This window comes from Tenebrio molitor, chromosome 2 (genome assembly GCF_963966145.1).
Source record: "Tenebrio molitor chromosome 2, icTenMoli1.1, whole genome shotgun sequence".
Classification (NCBI taxonomy): domain Eukaryota; kingdom Metazoa; phylum Arthropoda; class Insecta; order Coleoptera; family Tenebrionidae; genus Tenebrio; species Tenebrio molitor.
Genome location: NC_091047.1, coordinates 22,851,031 through 22,872,003, shown reverse-complemented (window position 1 = coordinate 22,872,003; position 20,973 = coordinate 22,851,031). Strand labels below are relative to the sequence as shown.

At 36.2% G+C, this 20,973-nt stretch overlaps 6 protein-coding genes across 6 annotated transcripts; all 6 read right to left on the bottom strand.

The window, feature by feature from the left end:
- Positions 1-2,199: 2,199 nt before the first annotated feature.
- LOC138123382 (myrosinase 1-like) lies at positions 2,200-4,175 on the bottom strand. The gene is made up of 7 exons (XM_069038070.1): positions 4,029-4,175; positions 3,308-3,978; positions 3,162-3,259; positions 2,812-3,108; positions 2,629-2,766; positions 2,470-2,576; positions 2,200-2,402 (listed from the first exon to the last, which is right to left on the bottom strand). Exons 1-7 carry the CDS (start codon positions 4,073-4,075, stop codon positions 2,291-2,293), a joined length of 1,470 nt encoding a protein of 489 aa, XP_068894171.1. The 5' UTR covers positions 4,076-4,175; the 3' UTR covers positions 2,200-2,290.
- Positions 4,176-4,283: 108 nt separating this feature from the next.
- Positions 4,284-6,187, bottom strand: LOC138123381 (myrosinase 1-like). Its single transcript, XM_069038069.1, has 5 exons — positions 6,033-6,187; positions 5,214-5,979; positions 4,723-5,157; positions 4,561-4,667; positions 4,284-4,512 (listed from the first exon to the last, which is right to left on the bottom strand). The coding sequence occupies exons 1-5, from the start codon at positions 6,083-6,085 to the stop codon at positions 4,401-4,403; spliced, it is 1,473 nt and encodes a 490-aa protein (XP_068894170.1). The 5' UTR covers positions 6,086-6,187; the 3' UTR covers positions 4,284-4,400.
- Positions 6,188-8,229: 2,042 nt separating this feature from the next.
- On the bottom strand, positions 8,230-10,194 carry LOC138123380 (myrosinase 1-like). The gene is made up of 5 exons (XM_069038068.1): positions 10,045-10,194; positions 9,221-9,992; positions 8,731-9,168; positions 8,576-8,682; positions 8,230-8,517 (listed from the first exon to the last, which is right to left on the bottom strand). The coding sequence occupies exons 1-5, from the start codon at positions 10,089-10,091 to the stop codon at positions 8,391-8,393; spliced, it is 1,491 nt and encodes a 496-aa protein (XP_068894169.1). The 5' UTR covers positions 10,092-10,194; the 3' UTR covers positions 8,230-8,390.
- A 2,238-nt stretch (positions 10,195-12,432) lies between these two features.
- LOC138123557 (myrosinase 1-like) lies at positions 12,433-14,538 on the bottom strand. The gene is made up of 5 exons (XM_069038310.1): positions 14,386-14,538; positions 13,555-14,326; positions 13,065-13,502; positions 12,662-12,768; positions 12,433-12,608 (listed from the first exon to the last, which is right to left on the bottom strand). The coding sequence occupies exons 1-5, from the start codon at positions 14,433-14,435 to the stop codon at positions 12,482-12,484; spliced, it is 1,494 nt and encodes a 497-aa protein (XP_068894411.1). The 5' UTR covers positions 14,436-14,538; the 3' UTR covers positions 12,433-12,481.
- A 518-nt stretch (positions 14,539-15,056) lies between these two features.
- LOC138123556 (myrosinase 1-like) lies at positions 15,057-17,490 on the bottom strand. The gene is made up of 8 exons (XM_069038309.1): positions 17,340-17,490; positions 16,605-17,287; positions 16,463-16,557; positions 16,112-16,408; positions 15,923-16,057; positions 15,760-15,866; positions 15,561-15,697; positions 15,057-15,372 (listed from the first exon to the last, which is right to left on the bottom strand). The coding sequence occupies exons 1-7, from the start codon at positions 17,390-17,392 to the stop codon at positions 15,571-15,573; spliced, it is 1,497 nt and encodes a 498-aa protein (XP_068894410.1). The 5' UTR covers positions 17,393-17,490; the 3' UTR covers positions 15,057-15,372; positions 15,561-15,570.
- Positions 17,491-19,733: 2,243 nt separating this feature from the next.
- Positions 19,734-20,543, bottom strand: LOC138122728 (cytosolic beta-glucosidase-like). The gene is made up of 4 exons (XM_069037015.1): positions 20,426-20,543; positions 20,278-20,372; positions 19,948-20,226; positions 19,734-19,895 (listed from the first exon to the last, which is right to left on the bottom strand). Exons 1-4 carry the CDS (start codon positions 20,541-20,543, stop codon positions 19,734-19,736), a joined length of 654 nt encoding a protein of 217 aa, XP_068893116.1.
- Positions 20,544-20,973: the final 430 nt, after the last annotated feature.

The window sequence follows — 20,973 nt, the reverse complement described above, 5'->3', positions numbered from 1 at the left end:
TCTTGAGAAATCAAGGTTAATGGATGCAAGTCAAACATTTTAATCAGTATTTTTTCAATTTATCTTGAAATACCGGGTGGGGCATCGTATACGCACACGCGAGAAATTTTATATACCTGACTAATTATTGATAAGGTATATTTGAGAATTTTTAAAATTTTTTTTGTTAATAAATAAGGCCGTAACAGTTTTATTAGTTTTCTGAAATTAACTGTTAATTTACCTATAAAGTTTTTACACTAAATGAATCTGTATCTGCTAGCCCATCAAACCCTGGTGGCATAATTACAAATTTTGACTTGGTTAGCTAAATAATTCGCTTTTTTATTTAAACGTAAACCAGACGGGTGATTTACGGCACAATGGTATAATTTCCCAACAAAGGTATAGCCGACCGTTTTAAACCTTTTTGCCATAAAATTGACAGTTTCCATTGTAGCCTAAATTTACGACAGCACAAGTAGCAGGTCATAAATAAAAATCATTTTGAAAGTTGAAATGTAAAACTGCCTTTAATTCAAAATCTAATTGGTAGTATTTTTTTCCGTAGATTTCGTAAATAATTATAGGAAGTGAATCTGTATAGGTTAGTATAAAAATCAGAATTTAACTTTTTGGTTGAAATTTACATTTAAATTTTTTTTGGCTTTGTTTGTAAGTGAAAAATTATCAAAAAATTATGAAATGTACCTTACCAATAGCCAGGTAAGTCTGAAAAATTTCGACAATTTTATTTAATTAGAAGTCGCGATTTCTCGCGTGCGCGTATACGATGCCCCACCCGGTATAATGTTTGCAAGTCTGCAATGCAAGATGCACTTATAGTTTTATTATGCAGTGCGATTTTAAAGTCTGGAACTAATTCGATAAGATCGAAATTGTTTAGGTACCTTTTAATAAATCATCGGATATACCATTCCCAGTTTTAAATAGTTTTTCAGCTTCGCTCAAAGGTTTTAACAATCACTTTGTCTTTGGGAATATGTCTTGACGAATTGCGTTGATGTACTGCTAAATGAAGTTTATGCGAACGTCATCTTCTGAAGTGCCTAAAGGTTAGATGCATACGAGTACTGTCAATAACCTATGGTTATTGTCCATTTATTCATTTTAGTGGCTGCTTCAGACCTCGAAATACTATCTAAATGGACATTATTTTACTTATGTAGCCCGAAAGTGATTTAGTTTTGCATGTTGTTCACAAGATTTTCTGACCACAGATCTTCTGCGCACACTTTAATTTAGAGAGCAAAGAGAACTTTCAAGGCTTATGTTATAAGTGGTAGGGTTTTTGAAAACAATTTGTTATTTCCTTAGAAAATATACATCTAAATTTCATGAAACAATATTACTTGTATCACAAGGTCAGAAGGTGTCATCTTGCAAGTGCGAGCACGGTATGTGGTCCGAGGAGTAAGCCGAGGCGCCACAAGTGCAAGCATTAGCAAAACTGTTTCTGGCCGTATAATATACAAAATGTTTTCAGTAGACAATTTTTTTAAAGCAAAAGATAATAATTTTTCTTAAAATATTACCGGAATGGGAATTTATTTTTCTTCCATTGGCAATGTCAAGGATTCAAGAAGCGACTGTGATACCACAAAAGTAAATCAATTCTTCAAATATTCAAAAAGTACGAACAAATTCTTCGGCTATACACAATGTACAGCTTGCGAAAAAGGATACAAATTTGCCCAACATCAATATTTCGCACTTGGAAAATTCCATCAGTGTCACCAACCTAAAATCTTTCATTTAAAATTCCTGTTCAGATTTTCTTGCCTAGGCATCGAATTCACTGTTTCAAGACGATATGGGCGAACGAAACGTAAATTTAGACCGGAAAAGTAAGTTGACATACCACAAGAGCACAGGCGAGTCGCATTTAAGGGCGTCTTTGTTGAGTAAAAGGAGATTAATTTGTTAGGAAATGACAAAGTATTCTTAAAATAGTCGCAATATTTAAATGTGTTGCGCTTCAACAAAGATAATAATCAATTATTCACATAGAATAATGTTTATTATGGCCAAAAGTCGTGCCCGAAAGAGGTTAAGAAATAGGAAATCGTAATTTTTTTATTATGTAAGGCGTCGTGACATTTATTTGCAGTTTACATACATTTATCAATTTATGTTGTAAAACGATAGGAATGTTTGTTTAATTTAACTTAAATAGGTAAGGGTCCAAACTTCACAACATTATCTTAATAGTGTTTTATTAATATTTATTTACACTTTAATTACTATTATACACGAAAAGTGTGACCTTTAGATGTTAAGATAACGTACTCTAATTAATCGTTCTGGTCTTGGTGACATTTTTGAAATATTCCACCGACTTTTTGGGGGTTCGAGTCCTATTTGGATCAGTAAAGTTTACATGGTAAAGACCAAATCTCAATCTGAAATTAACATATTATTAAATGGAATTCTAAAATACCTCTGCATTCTGCGACAGTTTTGTCTTACGTATATCCATATATCCATTCGTAATTATCCATTAGACTCCAAGCCATATATCCTTTTACATTGACACCATCTTCAAGAATTGCTTGTAGAGTTGCATTCAAGTAAACCTAGAACATGCATTTCAGACATAATGAACCACTATCTAAAAATGCGAATTACCCTGTAGTAATTAATTCTTCCGTCATCCTCGAAAACTTCACTGTCATCGGCATAACCGCTCTCTGTTATAATAATATCCGGATTGTGATAAGTGTTTTTGATCCAGTTCAAAAGACGTCGCAAACCCCACGGGACTACCTAATTTTAGCAGTAGTAAAGAAAAATGTAACATTCTATTCATACTTTGATCCAGGCCGCTCCGCATCCTTCCCAACTTGGGTCACGAAACCTCTCTCCTCCAGCATCTACATCAAGATTCGGCCGAGTTACTGGTGGATCAGCAGCTGCTCGAGTGTACATAGTAATGTAATGATTGATCCCTAGAAAGTCGTAGGTTCCTTTTATTCTCAGTTTTTCAGCAAAAGTAAACTTTGGTAGTCGCGATCCTGACAAGTTTTCTAGTTTGCTTCTGTTGGCGACGCGATCAATAACTACTCTTGGATAATCAAAACCCATTATGGGGTTAGCGTAGATACCAAACTGAAATATCGGTTGGAGATTTTTTAAACGTATCACTCGACGTTGATACCGACCTCAAAGAGAACGTTTTGTTCGGCAGCACGAACATCTTCGGGATTGCTTGCGTTTGCTGGTTCCGACCATGTAATGTCAAGAGTTATGGAAATTTTACCTAAAAAGCACGCTTTGATAAGCTATTTTTGAAGGAATATGTGTTCACCGTTTTGTTTGAATCTGAATTCTCTGTCGTAAATGTGATAAGCTTCGGCGTGAGCCTTGAGCACGTTATGAGCACATAAATACTCAGCTACTCCTAATGGGAAATTAGGAGTCACGTCTCCAATGAGTCCTTTGTATGATTGACAGATCAATCTGGGTTCGTTGATGGTGATCCATGTTTTGATCCTATCTCCAAACAATGTGAAAACTGTTCTAGCATAATAGGCAAAGTGTTCAACAACCACCGGATTGGTCCAACCACCCAATGGACTAAAGAACTGGGGTAGATCCCAATGATACAACGTGATCACAGGTTCGATTCCATTTTCGAGCAATTTATTTATTATTTTATTGTAGTAGTCCACCCCAGCCGGATTTATTTTAGTCCCGTATCCTTCCGGAAGTATTCTGGTCCAAGATAAAGAAATTCGGTAACAATCAACTCCCAAGTTTTTTACCATCATCACATCCTCCTCCCATTTGTTGTACGAATCACAGGCTACGTCACCATTGCTTCCGTCTTTGACAAGAACTGAACGATTGTGTCCCAAAACGTCCCATATGCTCACGCCTTTACCATCGGCATCCCAGCCACCTTCGATTTGAAAAGCTGAAGTGGCTACGCCAAATTTAAAATCATCTGGGAATTTCCACTCTTGCGAGTTGCATAATCTATAACCAAACGAATTACACCCATTTAATAGGTACCTGGTCATTTTTACTTGGTCGACAAAAACAGAACTAAAGCGAATTCCTTAACAATTAACATGTCTTAAGAGATATGCGAAACGGTAATGAGGTAATTTAGCTTGTTCGGTTGTTTATGTAAAATAATTCGGTCTATTAAAATTATTCTTGGTAAATACAATTCACGAGAATTAGAGAGAATTAAAGATGCCATTGGACCAATTTAATCAGTATTTTTTTCACTTATCTTGAAACATAACATTTTCATGTCTGTAATTTAACATGCACAGTTTTATTTATAGACATTTATATGACTTATATGTATATTTTTTCCGTTGTTGACAGAGATGTAAAAACAATGAATATTAGTTTTATTGTTTATAACTTTATTGTCGTCAATGTTGCATTTAGTTGATTAACCTTGTTTCCACCACATTTCTTATATATTCCACGGATTTTTTTGGCGTCCTTGTTCTTTCCTCATCGGAAAAGTCCACGCTAAATATTCCAAACTTAATCCTACAATTAAGCAATAAAATTTTTTGCGCTTGATGAATTTTGACTTACTGGTATCCTTGTTGCCATTCGAAATTATCCATCAAACTCCAAGCCATAAAAGCTTTGACATTTACTCCGTCCTCGTGTATCGCTTGCAGTGTCGCATTCAAGTACAGCTGAGAATTAATTTAAATAATTTTTACAGTTACGATAAAAGTAATATTTGTTTACTCTGAAAAATTCCACTCTTGGTTCGTCGTCTACGTCGCCTGTTGTATCTGGATAACCGCATTCCGTGATCAACACATCCACATTTCGGTACGTGTCCTTGATCCATTTCAAAATGTTTCTCAAACCCCATGGAACTACTTTGTTCCACTCGGCTCCTGATCCTTCCCAATCTGGATTTTGATAACGATAGGTACCTGTGTCTGCAGCATAGCTAGGCCTGCCGATCTCCTCCTCTTCGGAGGCTCTCACATACCAAGTGCTGTAATGATTAAGACCCAGATAATCGTAAGTCCCTTTGATTCTCAATTTTTCATCAAGTGTAAACTGCGGCAATCGAGATTCGGGAAAGCCTTCTAGTGCGCTCCTTTGGGCCACTCGATCTTTGACAATTTGGGGATAATCGAAGTTGATTATGGGATTTGCGTACAAACCAAACTGAAATAGTGAAAAGTAAAAGAGTGAAGTCGTGCTGGAGTACCACTCTGGCTCACCTCGAATTGCCTTCTTTGCTCTGCGGCTGCGATGTCTTCGGGACTATCACTGGCAGGTTCCGACCATTCGAAATTGAGAGTGATCGAAACTTTACCCTTCTGGGTAGCTTTAAATTCTCTGTTGTAGATGTGGTAGGCTTCGGCGTGTGCCTTGAGGAGGTTGTGGGTGCATAAGTATTCGATGACACCGGCGGGGTACACTGCGGTGACATTGCCAAGGAACCAGTGAAAATCTTGACAGACCACTTTGGGTTCGTTAAACGTGATCCAGATTTTTACTCTGTCACCGAACAGTTCGTAAGCTTTTCGGGCGTACTGCGCGAACAAGTTGATGAAAGCGGTGTTGGACAAAGTACCCAAAGCGCTAAACGTTTGTGGCGAATCCCAGTGAAACAACGTGATGACTGGTTCGATCCCGTTTTCGAGCAGTTTGTCGATTAGATTGTTGTAGTAGGCGACTCCATAGGGGTTTACATAATTGACGAAGCCTTGGGGGAAGATTCTGGTCCAAGACAACGAAAAGCGGTAGTAGTCAACTCCTGTTTCTTTCACCATTTCGACATCTCTTTCCCATTTATGGTACGAATCGCAGGCTATGTCGCCGTTACTTCCATCTGCTATAATCCCAGGAGTTTCGTGAGTGAGTCTGTCCCATACGCTTACTCCTTTTCCGTCGGCATCCCATCCTCCTTCAATCTGGTAAGCTGAAGTGGCAACGCCGAATTTAAAATCTTCGGGAAATGCCCATTCCTCACCAGTGACTAAACTAAACACACAGTGAAAAATTCACAGTGAACGATTTCATTTTAAACAGCATACCTGACCAAGGAACCAAAGCCTAAGATTATCTTAAATAATTGTCGAGGACTCATTTTGTAGAGTACTTTACTGATGTTCGTTGGAGAATTAACTAATAGATTAATAAAAATTGACGTTATTTAACTTAATCTTAATTACCCCGAATTAAAGTTATATAGAGTTTTAAGTTAGACATTATCTAATTTATTGTTTTTGAACTATATCATAAGATTCATAAGTTTATTACTAGCCACACGTTTATTTCCCTATTGTTGGCACCTTGCTCACACTCAAATCTATCTTCATCTTACACTAAACTTTCATTCGTATAAGCATATGTACATTTTCTGAATGAATCTACATCAAAAAATGTGTCGATGACCAAAATTTTAGAGGGCTGTTTGATTCAAATTTTTTTTACAAACTTTAGGTGTACTTCAAAGTTCTACTCTTGGGCCCACGCTATTTTCCATTTGTATTACTAACTTGCTAAAAATGCAGAGTTCTGTTGTACCGCCAATGTAAATTGTTAAGATCTGTTCCTGCAAAAGTAGACTGTACCATCTTGTAAGACTTTTAGATCGACCTCTTCGATTTTTAATTCTAGAAGAGTTTCTATGTCAACAGTTTAGAAAACAATAAGATCTTTTGGGATCAGATCATACTGTCTGCATATGTGCCTTCCAATCACAAGTAATGAAGCTGCAACACATGAATAATGCTTGGAAAGGACCAGTGTACTCATTATATGCATCAAATTGTTTCAACGACGAATCTCGGTACTGTTTGTGGGCTTATGACAGTCGCAGGAAAGCGCTGTTGAAAGATATAGTGCTCCAACTAAAAGAATTGTTGTTTAGGCTTGGACATTATATAGAAATCCGTTTCCTCGAGTTCTTACAAGCAAAATTTGAATACAAGTCGCTACATTGCGGAACGTCTTGCTACAGTGTCGGTAGCGTATGTGAATCACCTCCAGAAAACTATTTTTAAATAATGAGACAGTAGCTTGAATGCACTCAAGTAAGTTTACTGCCATCTCGTTCTCCAGGCCTGTCGCCTACAGAGCTTGTATGGAATTTCATAGGGGTTAAATTAAGCAACTTATAGCGCTTTCCACATTCTAGTAGAATTCCGCATTCAAATTCAAAAAGTTTGGGATAAAATATTCCAGCTAGACATTGATTCTCTAATTTCTAGCATGCTGCTCTACCTATTGCTGAGTGAATAAGAAATCCTGTGGCTACCACCCATGATTATTGAAGTGAAAACTTCTTTAGGCGCACCGCATTTTATTCCCAGGCAGTGAATTAGTTTCTTGCGACACGCTAAAATCGTTCGCAACACGCTAAAATCTCGGGAGTCGAGTTTAGCGGAGCGAGCGAGAAACAGTCAACTGTGCGTCACTTGTCACTTCCAAATTTTCATTGTTAAGTGTGTTTTCATTGTGTTGCTAATTTTAAATGATAGTGCAGAGCTGCAGGAGCAGCAATATATTTATAAAAACGATAAAGACACGATAAATATTGTAAGTTCACAGATAGATGTAGGATTTAGTAGGTAATTCTTAATTATATGGCTTCAACAATTCATCTATTGGAAAAACTTGTGTAGCAAAATGTGAAGCGAAAAATGGACAAATTATCATAATACAGGGTATCTATAAATGACTATCTGGTCCCGCTTGCTATGGAAACTTGTGTTCTGTTCAATACAACAAATCATCGTCAAGAAAATAATGGCAAAATAAAACTTAAACATCAAAACCTAACCTCACAAATTTTGCCAGTCCGTGTATCTCTAAAAGCGGACGTATTTGCAGTTTCTATTAAAAAATACAGATTTTTGGTGTTTACTTAAAAACAGCATTGGATTTAAATAATATTAATTATTTATGCCTTACTCCTGTTTCCTCCAAGTACTATCATCCATAATAATATAATTTATACAATACATAATACTTAAAATCAATAACGAGCGTCATAGAAGTTTTCACTTCTGTCGTGCGGTCTTAAGCACACACCCTTTTTTTGTTCTTTCTCAGTTTCCTTTTGATTATTTGTATATCTTCTTGAATCTAGCTAACTCTTCTTCATTCGTTTTAATAAAGTAAAATTTGATAATAACCGACAGGTAAATTAACAAATTGGCACTTTTTCGTATTTGCCTCTTCTGTTGTTGTCTTTTGCAAATGCTCACTTTAAATACTGTACTGATATGGAAATAGACATTTGTTTATTTAGATTATTTAATTAATTTACTACACTTGTTGTGACACATTGTCTGAGCGTGTTGTGATAAACTTAAACAAAATGATCTGACAAGATTAAGTACATTTAAAACAACTGTTTTGACAAGTATAAAGTTATCTAATAGATTTTAATCTTCGCATGTATCTACTAAACACTTGGTTTCTATGATTTTTTTGAAGTAGTTGGCTGACTTTTTGATAGTTCTGGTTCGATTTGGACTGTCGAAATCAACTTGATAAAATCCAAACTTTTGCCTAAAAATAATTGTAATTGTAATAAAGTTGTTTAAAGTTTTTTAATTTTGACACATACGAATATCCCATAGTCCATTCAAAATTGTCCAATAAACTCCACGCAGTATAACCGGTGACGTTCACGCCATCTTCGAGCATGGCTTGGAGAATGTTGCTCAAATATTCCTGAAATCACGCATTCTTTTTTTTGAAAATTTGTGTTTGGATATTTACCGCGTGGTAATTGATTCTATCTTGGTCATCTAATTCACTAGTATCTGAGAATCCGTTTTCGGTGATAAAAATTTCAGGATGGTCGTAATTCTGATCTACCCAGTTGAGAAGTTTCCTTATGCCCCAGGGGACCACTTTTAACCAAAAGGAAGCAGAGCTGTTCCATGATGCGTCTTGATATGCCACAACACTAGCGTCAGCTTCCCAACTAGGAAAACCTATTTCAGCATCTTCGGTCCACTGTACTAAATTTGTTGTGTACGTGTTGAGGCAAAGAAAATCGAATGTTCCCTTAATATATTCGATTTCTTCCGGTGTAAATTCAGGAAGACGAGATTTCGAGAAACCTTCTTTCTTGCTTCTTTCAGCTATGCGGTCTATCATCACTTGAGGATAATTACCATCGGGGTGGTAAATCGCATTTGCGTACCATCCATACTGCAAAATGAAAATTGTACTAAAGTGCTGTTGTTGATTTGTTGCCACTAACATCAAACTGGATCTTCCTTTCGGCAGCTTCTTTATCTTGGTCGCTGTCGCTGGCGGGCTCATACCACACAGAATCAATAACGATGGACACTCTGCCGTTTTGTGTCGCCCTAAACTCTTCATCGTAGATGTGATAAGCTTTAGCGTGTGCCTTAATTATAGTGTGAGCACACCAATAATTACCAATACCGTTGGTGACATAACCTGGAGGAATTATAGCATAGGCATACCCGTTCATACACGGTTGCTTGGGTTCGTTGAAAGTCATCCAGTTCTTCACCTCATCTCCGAACAAACTGAACACTAGTCTAGCATAATCGGCAAAATAATCGACAAGAAGTGGATTTGTCCATCCTCCGATGTCTTGAAGAGGTTGCGGAAGGTCCCAATGGTACAACGTGACGTAGGGTTCGATTCCGTTCTCTTTCAATGCGCTTATTAGATTTTTGTAATAATCGACGCCAGGCTGGTTGACTTGGTTAACATAACCTGTTGGTAGAATTCGCGACCATGATAAAGAAAATCTGTAGTGATTTGCTCCCAAATGTTTGAGCATTTCAACGTCTTCCAGGTATTTGTGGTAGGAGTCGCAGGCAACGTCACCGTTGTCTTGGTTGAGTACCATGTAGGGTCTAGTGTGGACCCAGCGGTCCCATACGCTTTCACCTTTGCCGTCGGCGTCCCATCCTCCTTCTATCTGGTAGGCGGCGGTAGCGACGCCGAAGAAAAAGTCTTCCGGAAATTTCTTGTTGATGAGTTCACCATTGTTTACACTTCAAAGTTGTACAGATTAATGTGATGAATCTAGTAAAAATATTTTATTACCTTAACAAGAGAACGAAGCAGAAGTTAAATAAAATTGTTAATCTCATTTTGGCGACGAGAATAACACACCTGATTTAGTTTTTGTGATTGCCATTTTTAATAGGCACTTAGTGGTACTACATTATCAATTCCTTCGCAAACACTTTTCACTTATCTTTATCGTCATAATTGGAGATAAATTAATTGACGTTTTTGGTAAATTTCTTAAGTGACAGCTGATGTGTACAGCTTTGTAATTTACAATGGAAAAATTATAAGAACTCAATTACGTGGATATGATATAGAATGATTTTTTGTGTCTTGCGATTCTCTTCAACAACTATGTTTTCAATTTTATCGATTACATAAACACTTGACGGTATAAAATTTACAATGATTATTCTTCACCTTTGATTGTTTATTTAGCCAAAAGATACTAAAATATTGATTTATGTTTTGATAAATTATATAACAATAATAATAATAATAACAAACAAACTTCGACGTGGATGTCATGTAAATATTTAGAGGGTTATTATAAATGATTGTCCCATCGCAGTTGGCGTTGGTGGCGTAGTTGAATGTGCGGCAAGCCTCATAACATGAGTCAGACTAGTAGGTGGCGATACTGGCGGTACTTTTTGCCAACGGAAATCGGTCTACTAGTCTTTTTCATGTTGCGAGGCTGCGGCACATCCAAAATTTGTATGGTTTTCAGAGCCAACTGCGCTGGGACAATCATTTATAATAACCCTGTATAGTATAGACTATAACAAAAATATATGAAAATTTAAATTAGTGGTTTCAAGGGAATTATTATTATTACAGTGCGTTTTCCTTGGTGATAACTGAAAGCAACAGCGTTTAAAAAAAAGGACAGGGTATAACCGATTCACGTAAATTTAGCCAACGGTTTGAATTGCCTAGCAACATAATTCTAGTAAGAATGGTATGGAATTTCAAGTAAATGTTTGGGCAACTGTGAAGATTTTGACAACGTCAAGTTATAATTTGATTCGAAATTGTCAAACTTCGTATTGAAATCATGTATACAGCTGCAGAGTATGCCGAAATGCTCATAATTTATGAAGAGTGCCGGCGCAATGCAAGTGAGGATGCAAGGGAATATGCAATACGTTTTCCACGACGTTTGCCACATCCAAATTATAACGTATTTCTATGGTTGGTGTACCGTGCTCGAGACACGGGGTCCTTGGTGCCTACCTGACAAGCAATTAGTGGTCCCCCGCGAGAAGTTAGAACGCCAGAGACCGAAGATGCTGTTCTTCAGTCCTTTGATGACGACGGTAGAAGAAGTATATTTGAAGAACTATATTTACCGCGAACCTATCAATATTTTAGAAGAACTAAATGACCAAATTCACGAAACACTGGCTACTGTTATTCCTAATATGCTTAGACTGGCAAGGGCAAAGGTGGTCATTTTGAACATTTGTTATAAATTATTCTTTTTATTTTGCATGTTTCTTATTTCATTTGTTGCATTCTACATCATTTAGTTAAGTATAAAATTTGACCTTAAATTTTTACTAATAATGATGCTAAAATAAATAGGTTAGTTCAATCCAGTTTTGTCTTCTTTCTTTCAGAACTGCCACTGTGCTTGATCTATTGTTCAAAAACTACGTGTAACTCCAGCTTTTTGCAATGTCAAGAATGTTCCTAAAAGTCTTTTCTTTCATTTCGACGATGAGAGGTCCCGCTCCTATATAGCTGCGCTAATACGTTGGAGATGCAGAGTGTATGCACAGGAGTCAGGATAAATTTCTTGGGATTCGGATTCACTTCACAGGCCCTGCATATTTCACTTTTTACTAAGATTTTTAAGGTAGTAATATTACTTACTCACTTGACGCTACGTCGCCATTTTACCTTTCATCAACAAAGGTTCAATTCATCATATCCCTCTCGTCAATTTCCCATACCCCTCAAGGTTACAATTGCTCTGGAAATTTTCACTCATAACAAACCATATTATTTCATTCATTTTCGGAAGAAGAAACTTCTTGCGTTCCCTGATTTAGATTCTAGACATTTGTTCACCTGCCTTTGGCGAAATTTCCCATTTTTGGTTATTTCAAAAGTAGCTGTCACTTTTGACGTCTGTTTCGACAAGTTGACCAGACAAATATTAAAAATAATTTTATTATTCATCGAATTATACGTTACTTGGCAATTGAGGGAAGGTACTTAATTTTCTCATAAAGGGAAAATTAGATCGAGCTCTATTGGTCAATTTGATTAATTCATAACTAAAAAGCTGTTGCACCCTGAATATTTTTCTAAACGTTTTTTACCTTCATTACCATCAAGGAATATACAGTTTCAATTTGATCCGCGAGTTCTGGGACATCCTGTATACAAAAGTGTAGTGAACAGACGAGGATGTAAGTTGAAATCGTAATTTTATTTATTAATAAAAATATTGTAAAACACATCATTCTTCACAAGTATCGACTAAGCATTTAGTAGCTATTACATTCTTGTAGAATTTTGCAGAGCTTTTTATAGTTCTGGTTCTGTTTGGATCAGTAAAATCGACTTGATAAAGTCCAAATTTCTCCCTGAAACAGACATTCACTTCATTATGAAGTTTTGCTAGCTTTGCGAAACTTACGTGTATCCACTTAACCATTCAAAATTATCCATCAGACTCCACGCTGTATATCCCGTTACATTAACACCGTCTTCTAAAATAGCTTGAAGAATGTTGCTCAAGTATTTCTGCAATTGTAAAAAATAGTAGTTTATTTAACGAGTTTGCGTGTAACGAGAGTTTTAAAGGTCCACGAGTGCCAAAAAAAGCTCAAATTACACAAGAACGAGTTGAATACAACGTTTTTTTGTTCGACGAGTCCCCCAAAGGCTCCAAATCGCTGAAAATCTTTAAAATTAGCTTGACGTTTCGTTTTGACAAGTTGTCAAATTTATCAAAATCCGTTCACATAGGAGAAAATTCTCAAATTCTGACAGTGTCGAACAAAAAATAGTATTATGTTTAAATGTTTTGAAACACATACTGAGTAATAATTAATTCTGTCCTGATCATCCAACTCCCCATGATCAGAATACCCATTTTCTGTAATGACGATCTCAGGATGGTCATAAGTTTGATCGATCCAGTTAAGAAGCTTTCTGGTACCCCACGGTACCACTTTAAGCCATCCTGAAGCCGAACTGTTCCACGAACTGTCTTGGTACACCGTGACACTTCCATCAGCATCCCAACTGGGGGTTCCAATCGGATAATCATCACTCCATTTTACCAAACTCGTTGTATAAGTGTTGAGAGCAAAAAAGTCGTACGTCCCTTTAATGTACTCGACTTCTTCTGGTGTAAATTCTGGCAGCCGAGATCTGGGAAAACCTTCTTGCTGACTTCTGTCAGCGATCCGGTCAATCATGACTTGCGGGTAGTTTCCATCAGGATGGTAGATAGCGTTAGCGTACCAACCGAACTGGAGTAGATACAAAATAAAAATCTAGACCCACATCTAAACACAAACTTACATTAAATTGAATTCTTCTTTCGGCAGCTTCTATATCTTCTTCGCTGTCACTGTCAGGTTCGAACCAATCCGTATCCACAACCATAGACACCCTACCATTTTGCGTGGCTCTGAATTCTTCGTCGTAAATGTGGTACGCTTTGGCATGTGCTCTGAGTACGGTGTGCGCACACAGATAGTCTCCGATTCCATCAGATGCCACTCCAGGGGCGTAAACTCCATAGCCGTAGCCCAATTGGCAAGTTTGTTTAGCCTCGTTAAATGTCATCCAGTTCTTGACGTCATCACCAAACAAGGTGAATGCTAGTCTGGCATATTCTGCGAAATAGTCGGCGAGGTCAGGATTTGGCCAGCCTCCAAGCTCTTGGAGTGGTTCCGGGAGGTCCCAATGGTACAGAGTTACGTAGGGTTCGATTCCGTTTTCTTTCAAGGCAGCTATCAGATTTTTGTAGTAGTCTACGCCCGGTTGGTTTACTTGGTTGGTAAATCCCGAAGGTAGAATTCTCGACCAGGACAAAGAGAACCTGTAAAAATTGACTCCCAAGTCTTTGAGCATGGCGACGTCTTCTTGATATTTGTTGTAGGAATCGCAAGCGATGTCGCCATTGTCGCCGTTCGCTATAAGATCGGAGTGGATGTGGGTGAAGTGGTCCCAGATGTTTTCACCTTTTCCATCTGTTATCCATGCTCCTTCCACCTGGTAAGAGGCTGTAGCAGTTCCGAAAAGAAAGTTTTCAGGGAATTTTTTGTTGATTGGTTCGCCATATGTGGTTCTGCAAAATAGAGAATTCAATGACTAGAGTCTTTTTCTTTTAGTTATTTGAATAGGTACCTTAAAAAGACTTGGACCACAAATACAATTAATAATTGATTGAATTTCATTTTGACGTATCGAGAGATACTCGCAGAATGAATTAAATCGTGTCTTTTATAAACACTTTAAACTTATCAATCAACTTTTGGCATGTGAGATAATAGAATAAGTAGCGAGTGTAAGTTTCTGATATTTTGATAAGTACTCGTACTCAAATATTAAATAAATTTAATATTTATTTATAAAGGGTTTCAATTATTTCTACTAAGTATTTGGTGGCAATTACTTTCTTGAGAAATTCTGTTGATGCCTTGGAATTTCTTGGATCTACATCATCAAAATTAAGTTGGTAAATGCTAAATTTCTGTCTCAAACGATTCGTACAGAAGTATTAATCAGAAATCGCCTTTTAACACTTGCTGTGGACGAAATAAAGTGGGACAAGTCTTGATGCAGATTTTCGCTAAATTTTAGTTGATTGCAACCGGGTCTAAATCTGAAGTTTTAAATATGACACTTGTTAAAAAATTTGTCAAAAAAGTTGTAAGACTATCATGGTACGTATTAGTGATGTAGTTAAGCGGGAATGTCTGTAAAAAAATCAACATAAAGTTGTACGAAGTGAGGACTAAGGACCAACACTGGCAAGAAAAAACTGAATTAATATGATAAAATTATGCAACACAAAATACATAATAAACTATAAATATTTTAATAGTAACCATAGAAAGAGTAAAATTTCAAGCAGACTTACATTAGCGAAAAAACATTGTCCTACTTTATTTTGTCCACAACTGTATATGGGCAGAAAAACGACGCGTAGCATATAATATTAACAGAATTTGAGTAATGAATACATTTTTTAAAATTTTTGGATAAATGGGAAGGTCTCCGATAAAACAACAGAAAGAATATTTGTTAGAATATTTCAGTCAATTTTGTGTTTATTTATTGTAATGCTGTCACAACATTTTTACCGTTTTTGACAGTTTGTCATTATGTAATTATTATTATTATTATTATTATTATTATTGTTGACGGCTAACAGGCTTGACGCCCAATTAGAAGCCCTTCCAAAAAGAAAATGATACACAAAACACAATCACAACACAACAAGCATTACACAGAGAGCATCCCAACACCCAGGCTACAACTACCGAGCACTCATCTGAGTAGGATCGCCCTAATTCAATGAACTTATTACTATTCAATACATTCATCGACCAGGCATCTTGTTGCTAATACGGTTTTGTAATATTTTGCTGACGATTTCGGTGTTCGTGGACGTTCAGGATCGCTAAAGTTCACTGAATGCAAACCAAGTTTTGCCCTGAAATGTAAATTATGTTTCATCTTGATTTTTTTTTCTCAAAATAGTTTTTTGTAACTTACGAATATCCTTGTAACCACTCAAAATTGTCTATCAGGCTCCACGCTGTGTATCCAGTCACGTTGACACCATCGTCGTAGATTGCTTCTAGTAAGCTACTCAGATATTCCTAAATTTTAAATTACATATTTAAAGCTTATTTGATCAGTTTCAGTGTTTATTTACCCTATAATAATTTAATCGACGAGGATCATCTATTTCACCCGTGTCTGAAAATCCATTTTCAGTAATTATAATTTCAGGATTATTATAATTGTCCTTTATCCAGTTAGTAAGTTTTCTTAACCCCCAAGGAACAACCTAAAATTAAATAAATTTTTAACATCAAAAGATGATAGAATCAGGTGGCAGTACTTTTATCCAATCCGAAGAAGAGCTTTCCCATGAGTCGTCATCGTATACTTTTACCGAAATATCGTTAAGTGAACTCGGTTCTCCAATTTCATTATCTTCAATCCACTGAGTTAAAGAAGTAGAATAGTGATTAAGACCGATGAAGTCATAGGTGCCTTTGATGTCTTCGATTTCTTGACTTGTAAATTCAGGAAGGCGCGATTTATTGAATCCTTCTTTTTCACTTCTTTCTCCGATTCTATCGATCATTACTTGCGGATAATTTCCATGTACTATTGGGTTTGCAAACCATCCGAACTATAACAGAATTGATAACAAGTGTGTATAAAGTATGTATTTTGATGGATATACAAAAAATTGTAAGTGCCTTTCTGCTGCTTCGGAGTCTTTTTCATCATCACTGCCGGGTTCGAACCAGTTGGTATTAAGAACAATAGATATCTTTCCTAAAAGATTTACAACTAACGTGACGAAACCCTTCATGAGAGCTTACCTTTTTGTGTTTCTCTATATTCGTTATCATAGATATGATAAGCCCTGGCATGCGATTTTAATACCATATGTGCGCAAGTGTATAGGTCAATTCCGGGAGCGTCAGTGATGGCAGGAGCTTTCCCGGCAGTTTCGTATCCGTCTAGACAAAAAATGTGAGGTTCGTTAAATGTTATCCAATGTTGAACCTTGTCCCCAAAAAGGTCAAACGCAAGTCGGGCATAATTTGCATAAACATCGACGATTGTTTCGTTGAGCCACCCTCCGAAATCCTCTTGGAGTGACTGCGGTAGATCCCAGTGGTACAACGTAACCAAAGCTTCGATTCCATTTTCTTGCAACTTTGTTAAGATGTCTTCGTAGTACGCAATACCTGCTTCATTGATTTGTCCATCGATGTGACCTGTTGGCAAGATCCTTGACCACGAGAGAGAAAGTCGGTAATAATCCACTCCCAAATCTTTTAAGAGACCAAGATCAGTGTCGAATTTGTGGTATGAATCGCAGGCGATATCTCCGTTGGAACCATCATAAACTAAATCAGGAGTTGTGTGAGTTAGATGGTCCCAGATATTCTCTCCTTTGCCGTCTTCGTCCCAGGCGCCTTCGATTTGATAGGCAGCTGTTGCCACTCCAAATTTAAAGTTTGAAGGAAATTTCCGATTATCTACCCCTGTAGCGGTTCTAATTTTTTGTGTTTTTGAATATAATATGAATGAAATTCATAGATACTTACGTCCATAAATGCAGTAGTATGCACAAGCTGAAAAGTACTTTTGAGAGAAACATATTTAAAAACAAGTTTGAGAATAATATGAAGGTAAAATTGAAAAACACTTTATTTAAAAGGTTTTGGATAAGGGCTATCTCATCTATCGTAGTAGATGAGAAGATTAGGTAATATTGTAGAGTATTCACCTCATTTGGCCAATGAAAATGCTCTATCTTTTAAAATTGGACCACTCAACTTGGAATTATACAATAATGTTTTGATAATTTTGTAATACATGTCAGTTAAATCAGAGATTTTATGGCATTTACTTGAAGAAATCACATTATTATTAACAATATTAATTAAATATGAATTGATATCTTGATTATAATTTTAATTTGGCTAAAATTTAAGTTGCAGCGATCATTCGGTGAATGCTCATAACAACGAATTGCCCTCGTGATTGAGAAATCCCAGATAATTTTGTTAGTGACCCACTCGTGTTTGCTGTTAAATTCCCCCCTGTTACACAGTCGGGAATTTTTACAATAGCAGACATTCGTGGTCACCAACACAACATTATCGGGAATTTCTCAATCACTAGGGAAAAAAAAGGTTCTTATTCGAGTGACATCAGTTATTTACAAATATCTCTCCTGAATATCTGTTTTTAACTGCTTGAGCGTAATAAGATGCGAAAGTTTTGGCCATTCTTGGTCGTTCAGAATCTGTGGAACTAGCACTGAACATTTCAAATCTTACGTTGAAATAAAGATACTTTGAAATTTAATAAAATAAAGAATTATCCGGATATATTTTATTGTTTTTTCATCCTCTACCCTTTTCTTGTCAGAATCTCGATTTCTGTATTAAATATTCCTGACTTACTGTCTGTTGAGTGAAACAGTTTATAAGTTTTCTTATTCTCATTCATTTATGATGATATTATGATATATTTATGATATTATTCATTTATGCACTGATATAACCAATATAGCTTATTTCCGTGTCTTTTGTCTATTGTACATTGTCAGTACTGTCGGCATTAATTATAAGTTCTTTTAATATATGCAAAACTCTGCCGTTGTGAATTTTGTTCTCAAGGAAATTTTATTTTTCTCTTTGACACTTGGATTAAAGAGTCGTACACCTTCATACCTATTCAAATAAAATCGACACAAATTTAATTTGTTATTATGGATTATTTATAATACCACAAATTGAAGTGTTTTTCTGCAGCTTCTTTATCGTGATTATTATCGCTAGCTGGTTCATACCACATAGAAGTATCGCCACTGATAAAATGTCCTTGAAATTTAAGTGTTGTTCAGTTCTAAATTTTTCACTGTAAATTCGTTACGTTTTAGTATATGATTTAATTACAAGTTCGTTCATCCAGAATTTGAAGAAATATCCAAGCACTTCTTGTAAAGTGATCAACTGATCAAGTGATCACAAAGTGATCTGTTGTGAAAGAACCAAAGTAGGTTCACTTCCAAGATTCTGTACTAGTCGAGGAATGTTCCAACGGTAATATTGTCACTACGGGTTCGACGGGATTATCCATTACTTCTTGGCGTAAATTTCTTTAATATTTAGTGTATGTCCGACTTGGTTAATTGGATTGTCTGCTACATCTTTGGGGATTGCTCTAAGACTTACATCAACTACAATATACTATCAACAAAGGATAATAATGGTATCGTCATTTAGTTATGTAGAAAGACGGTTGTGGAAAATTCAAACAAGTCTAGAACAATTTTTAGAAGTGGCAGATCAGCAGGATTACAGGCACATGGCGCGCCACGGGTCAAACTCTTAGCACTTACGTAATAGCCAAATTTAGGTTTTAAAACGTAAATCTAAGTGCTTATTCACAATGGACATAAGACTTAAGAAATACATAAGAGATACCTAAGAATAATTTGTAAATTTGGGCAATCATCCTGTAGTATTGAAATGCAGTGTTTGACGATTACTTATTTTTTGAAACGTTTAACCAAGTAAACGACTCAACAAGATTATTGTAATTGCTTTATTAACATGTAAGAAGTAGGCGTAACAATGAAAACGGCAAATTAATAACTGCAGTTATTCGCAAACATCTACTAAACATCTGGTAGCAATTACTTGCTTGTAATAAGCTGCTGAAGCTTTTGGAGTTCTTGGCCTATCAGGATCTTCGAAATCTACACTGTACATTCCGTATTTTTCACTAAAAGAAAATTATTAGGTATGTAAATTTTATTTACAAACTAATCTTAATGTTCTATCTGTAACCGAGAGCCCATTCAAAGTTATCCATTCAAAGTTATCCATTAAACTGCAAACCGTATATCTAGTAACGTTTACACCATCATCCAAAATAGCTTCAAGCAGACTGCTCATGTATTCCTACATGAAGTAAAGTTATGTATCTCAATTAACGTCCATGTTAAAGATTACTTTATAAAAATTTATTCTTCTATCATCCTCCAAGCCCCCTCCGTTAGAGTATACATTTTCAGTAATGAAAATTTCTGGATTACCATACGTTTTGCTGATCCAATTGACCGTTTTTCTTAGACCCCATGGTACAACCTGGAAGATATTTAGTTTAATTGGAGACAAAAATACTATATGTTTGTATTACTCTAAACAATGGAGGATCAGTGTCTTCCCAAGCATTGTCAGGGAATACAAGAACACTTAAGTCGCTTAAATCTGATTCTTCCGTCCACTGTGCATATGTAGCAGTATAAAAATTGAGTGCAACGAAGTCATGAGTTCCCTTGATGTATGCTATTTCTTCATCTGTGAATTTCGGAAGTCTAGAAACTGCGTAACCCTGAGCTGCACTTCTTTCGTCCATACGATCTATCATTACTTGAGGATAGTTACCGTTGACTACAGGATTGGCAAACCAGCCAAACTGTGAAAACGGAGATTAGTTTAACTCGGAATGATTTAAATTTTGGCGTACCATAAGTTGAAGGCCCCTTTCAGTAGCTTCTTTGTCTTCATCGCTACCACTTGCTGGTTCAAACCATGCAGTGTCAATGACAATACCGACCGATCCTGTTGAATACTAACTTTAACAAAATATGGTTTCGGGAATTTGTTTGAATTACCTTGTTGTTCAGCTCGAAATTTTTCATCGTAAATGTGACAAGCTTTGGCATGTGCTTTAAGCAAAATGTGTATACATTGATAATCTTCCAATCCAGTAAAGTTGTAACCCGGTGCCATATTAACATATTATCATCTCCATATTCTGCTAAACATGTCTGTTTTGGCTCATTGAATGTCAACCAATGTTCGACTGAATCTCCAGGGCTGTCGGCGATTCCCTCGGGGATGATTCTAGACCATGATATTGAAAATCGGTAGTTACAGCATATTATTTTGCTCAAAGAAAAAGATTAAGAATATAGTGTTGAAGAAGTCGGTTAAAACAAATGCGATAAAATTAAAGTGACAAAAGATTGGAAAAACGTTTGAGTGAAAATTTTGGTTAAACGATAAGAAATACAACAGAGTAAAAACTGCATCAAGATAATGTTTACAACACTTAAAATTTTAATGCTGATCTTAACAGTAACCGTTTACGTTGTACAATTATCTTAAACAATAAAAAATGTTTATGTTATCTTGAGTCAAAAATAAATATATTTTGTAA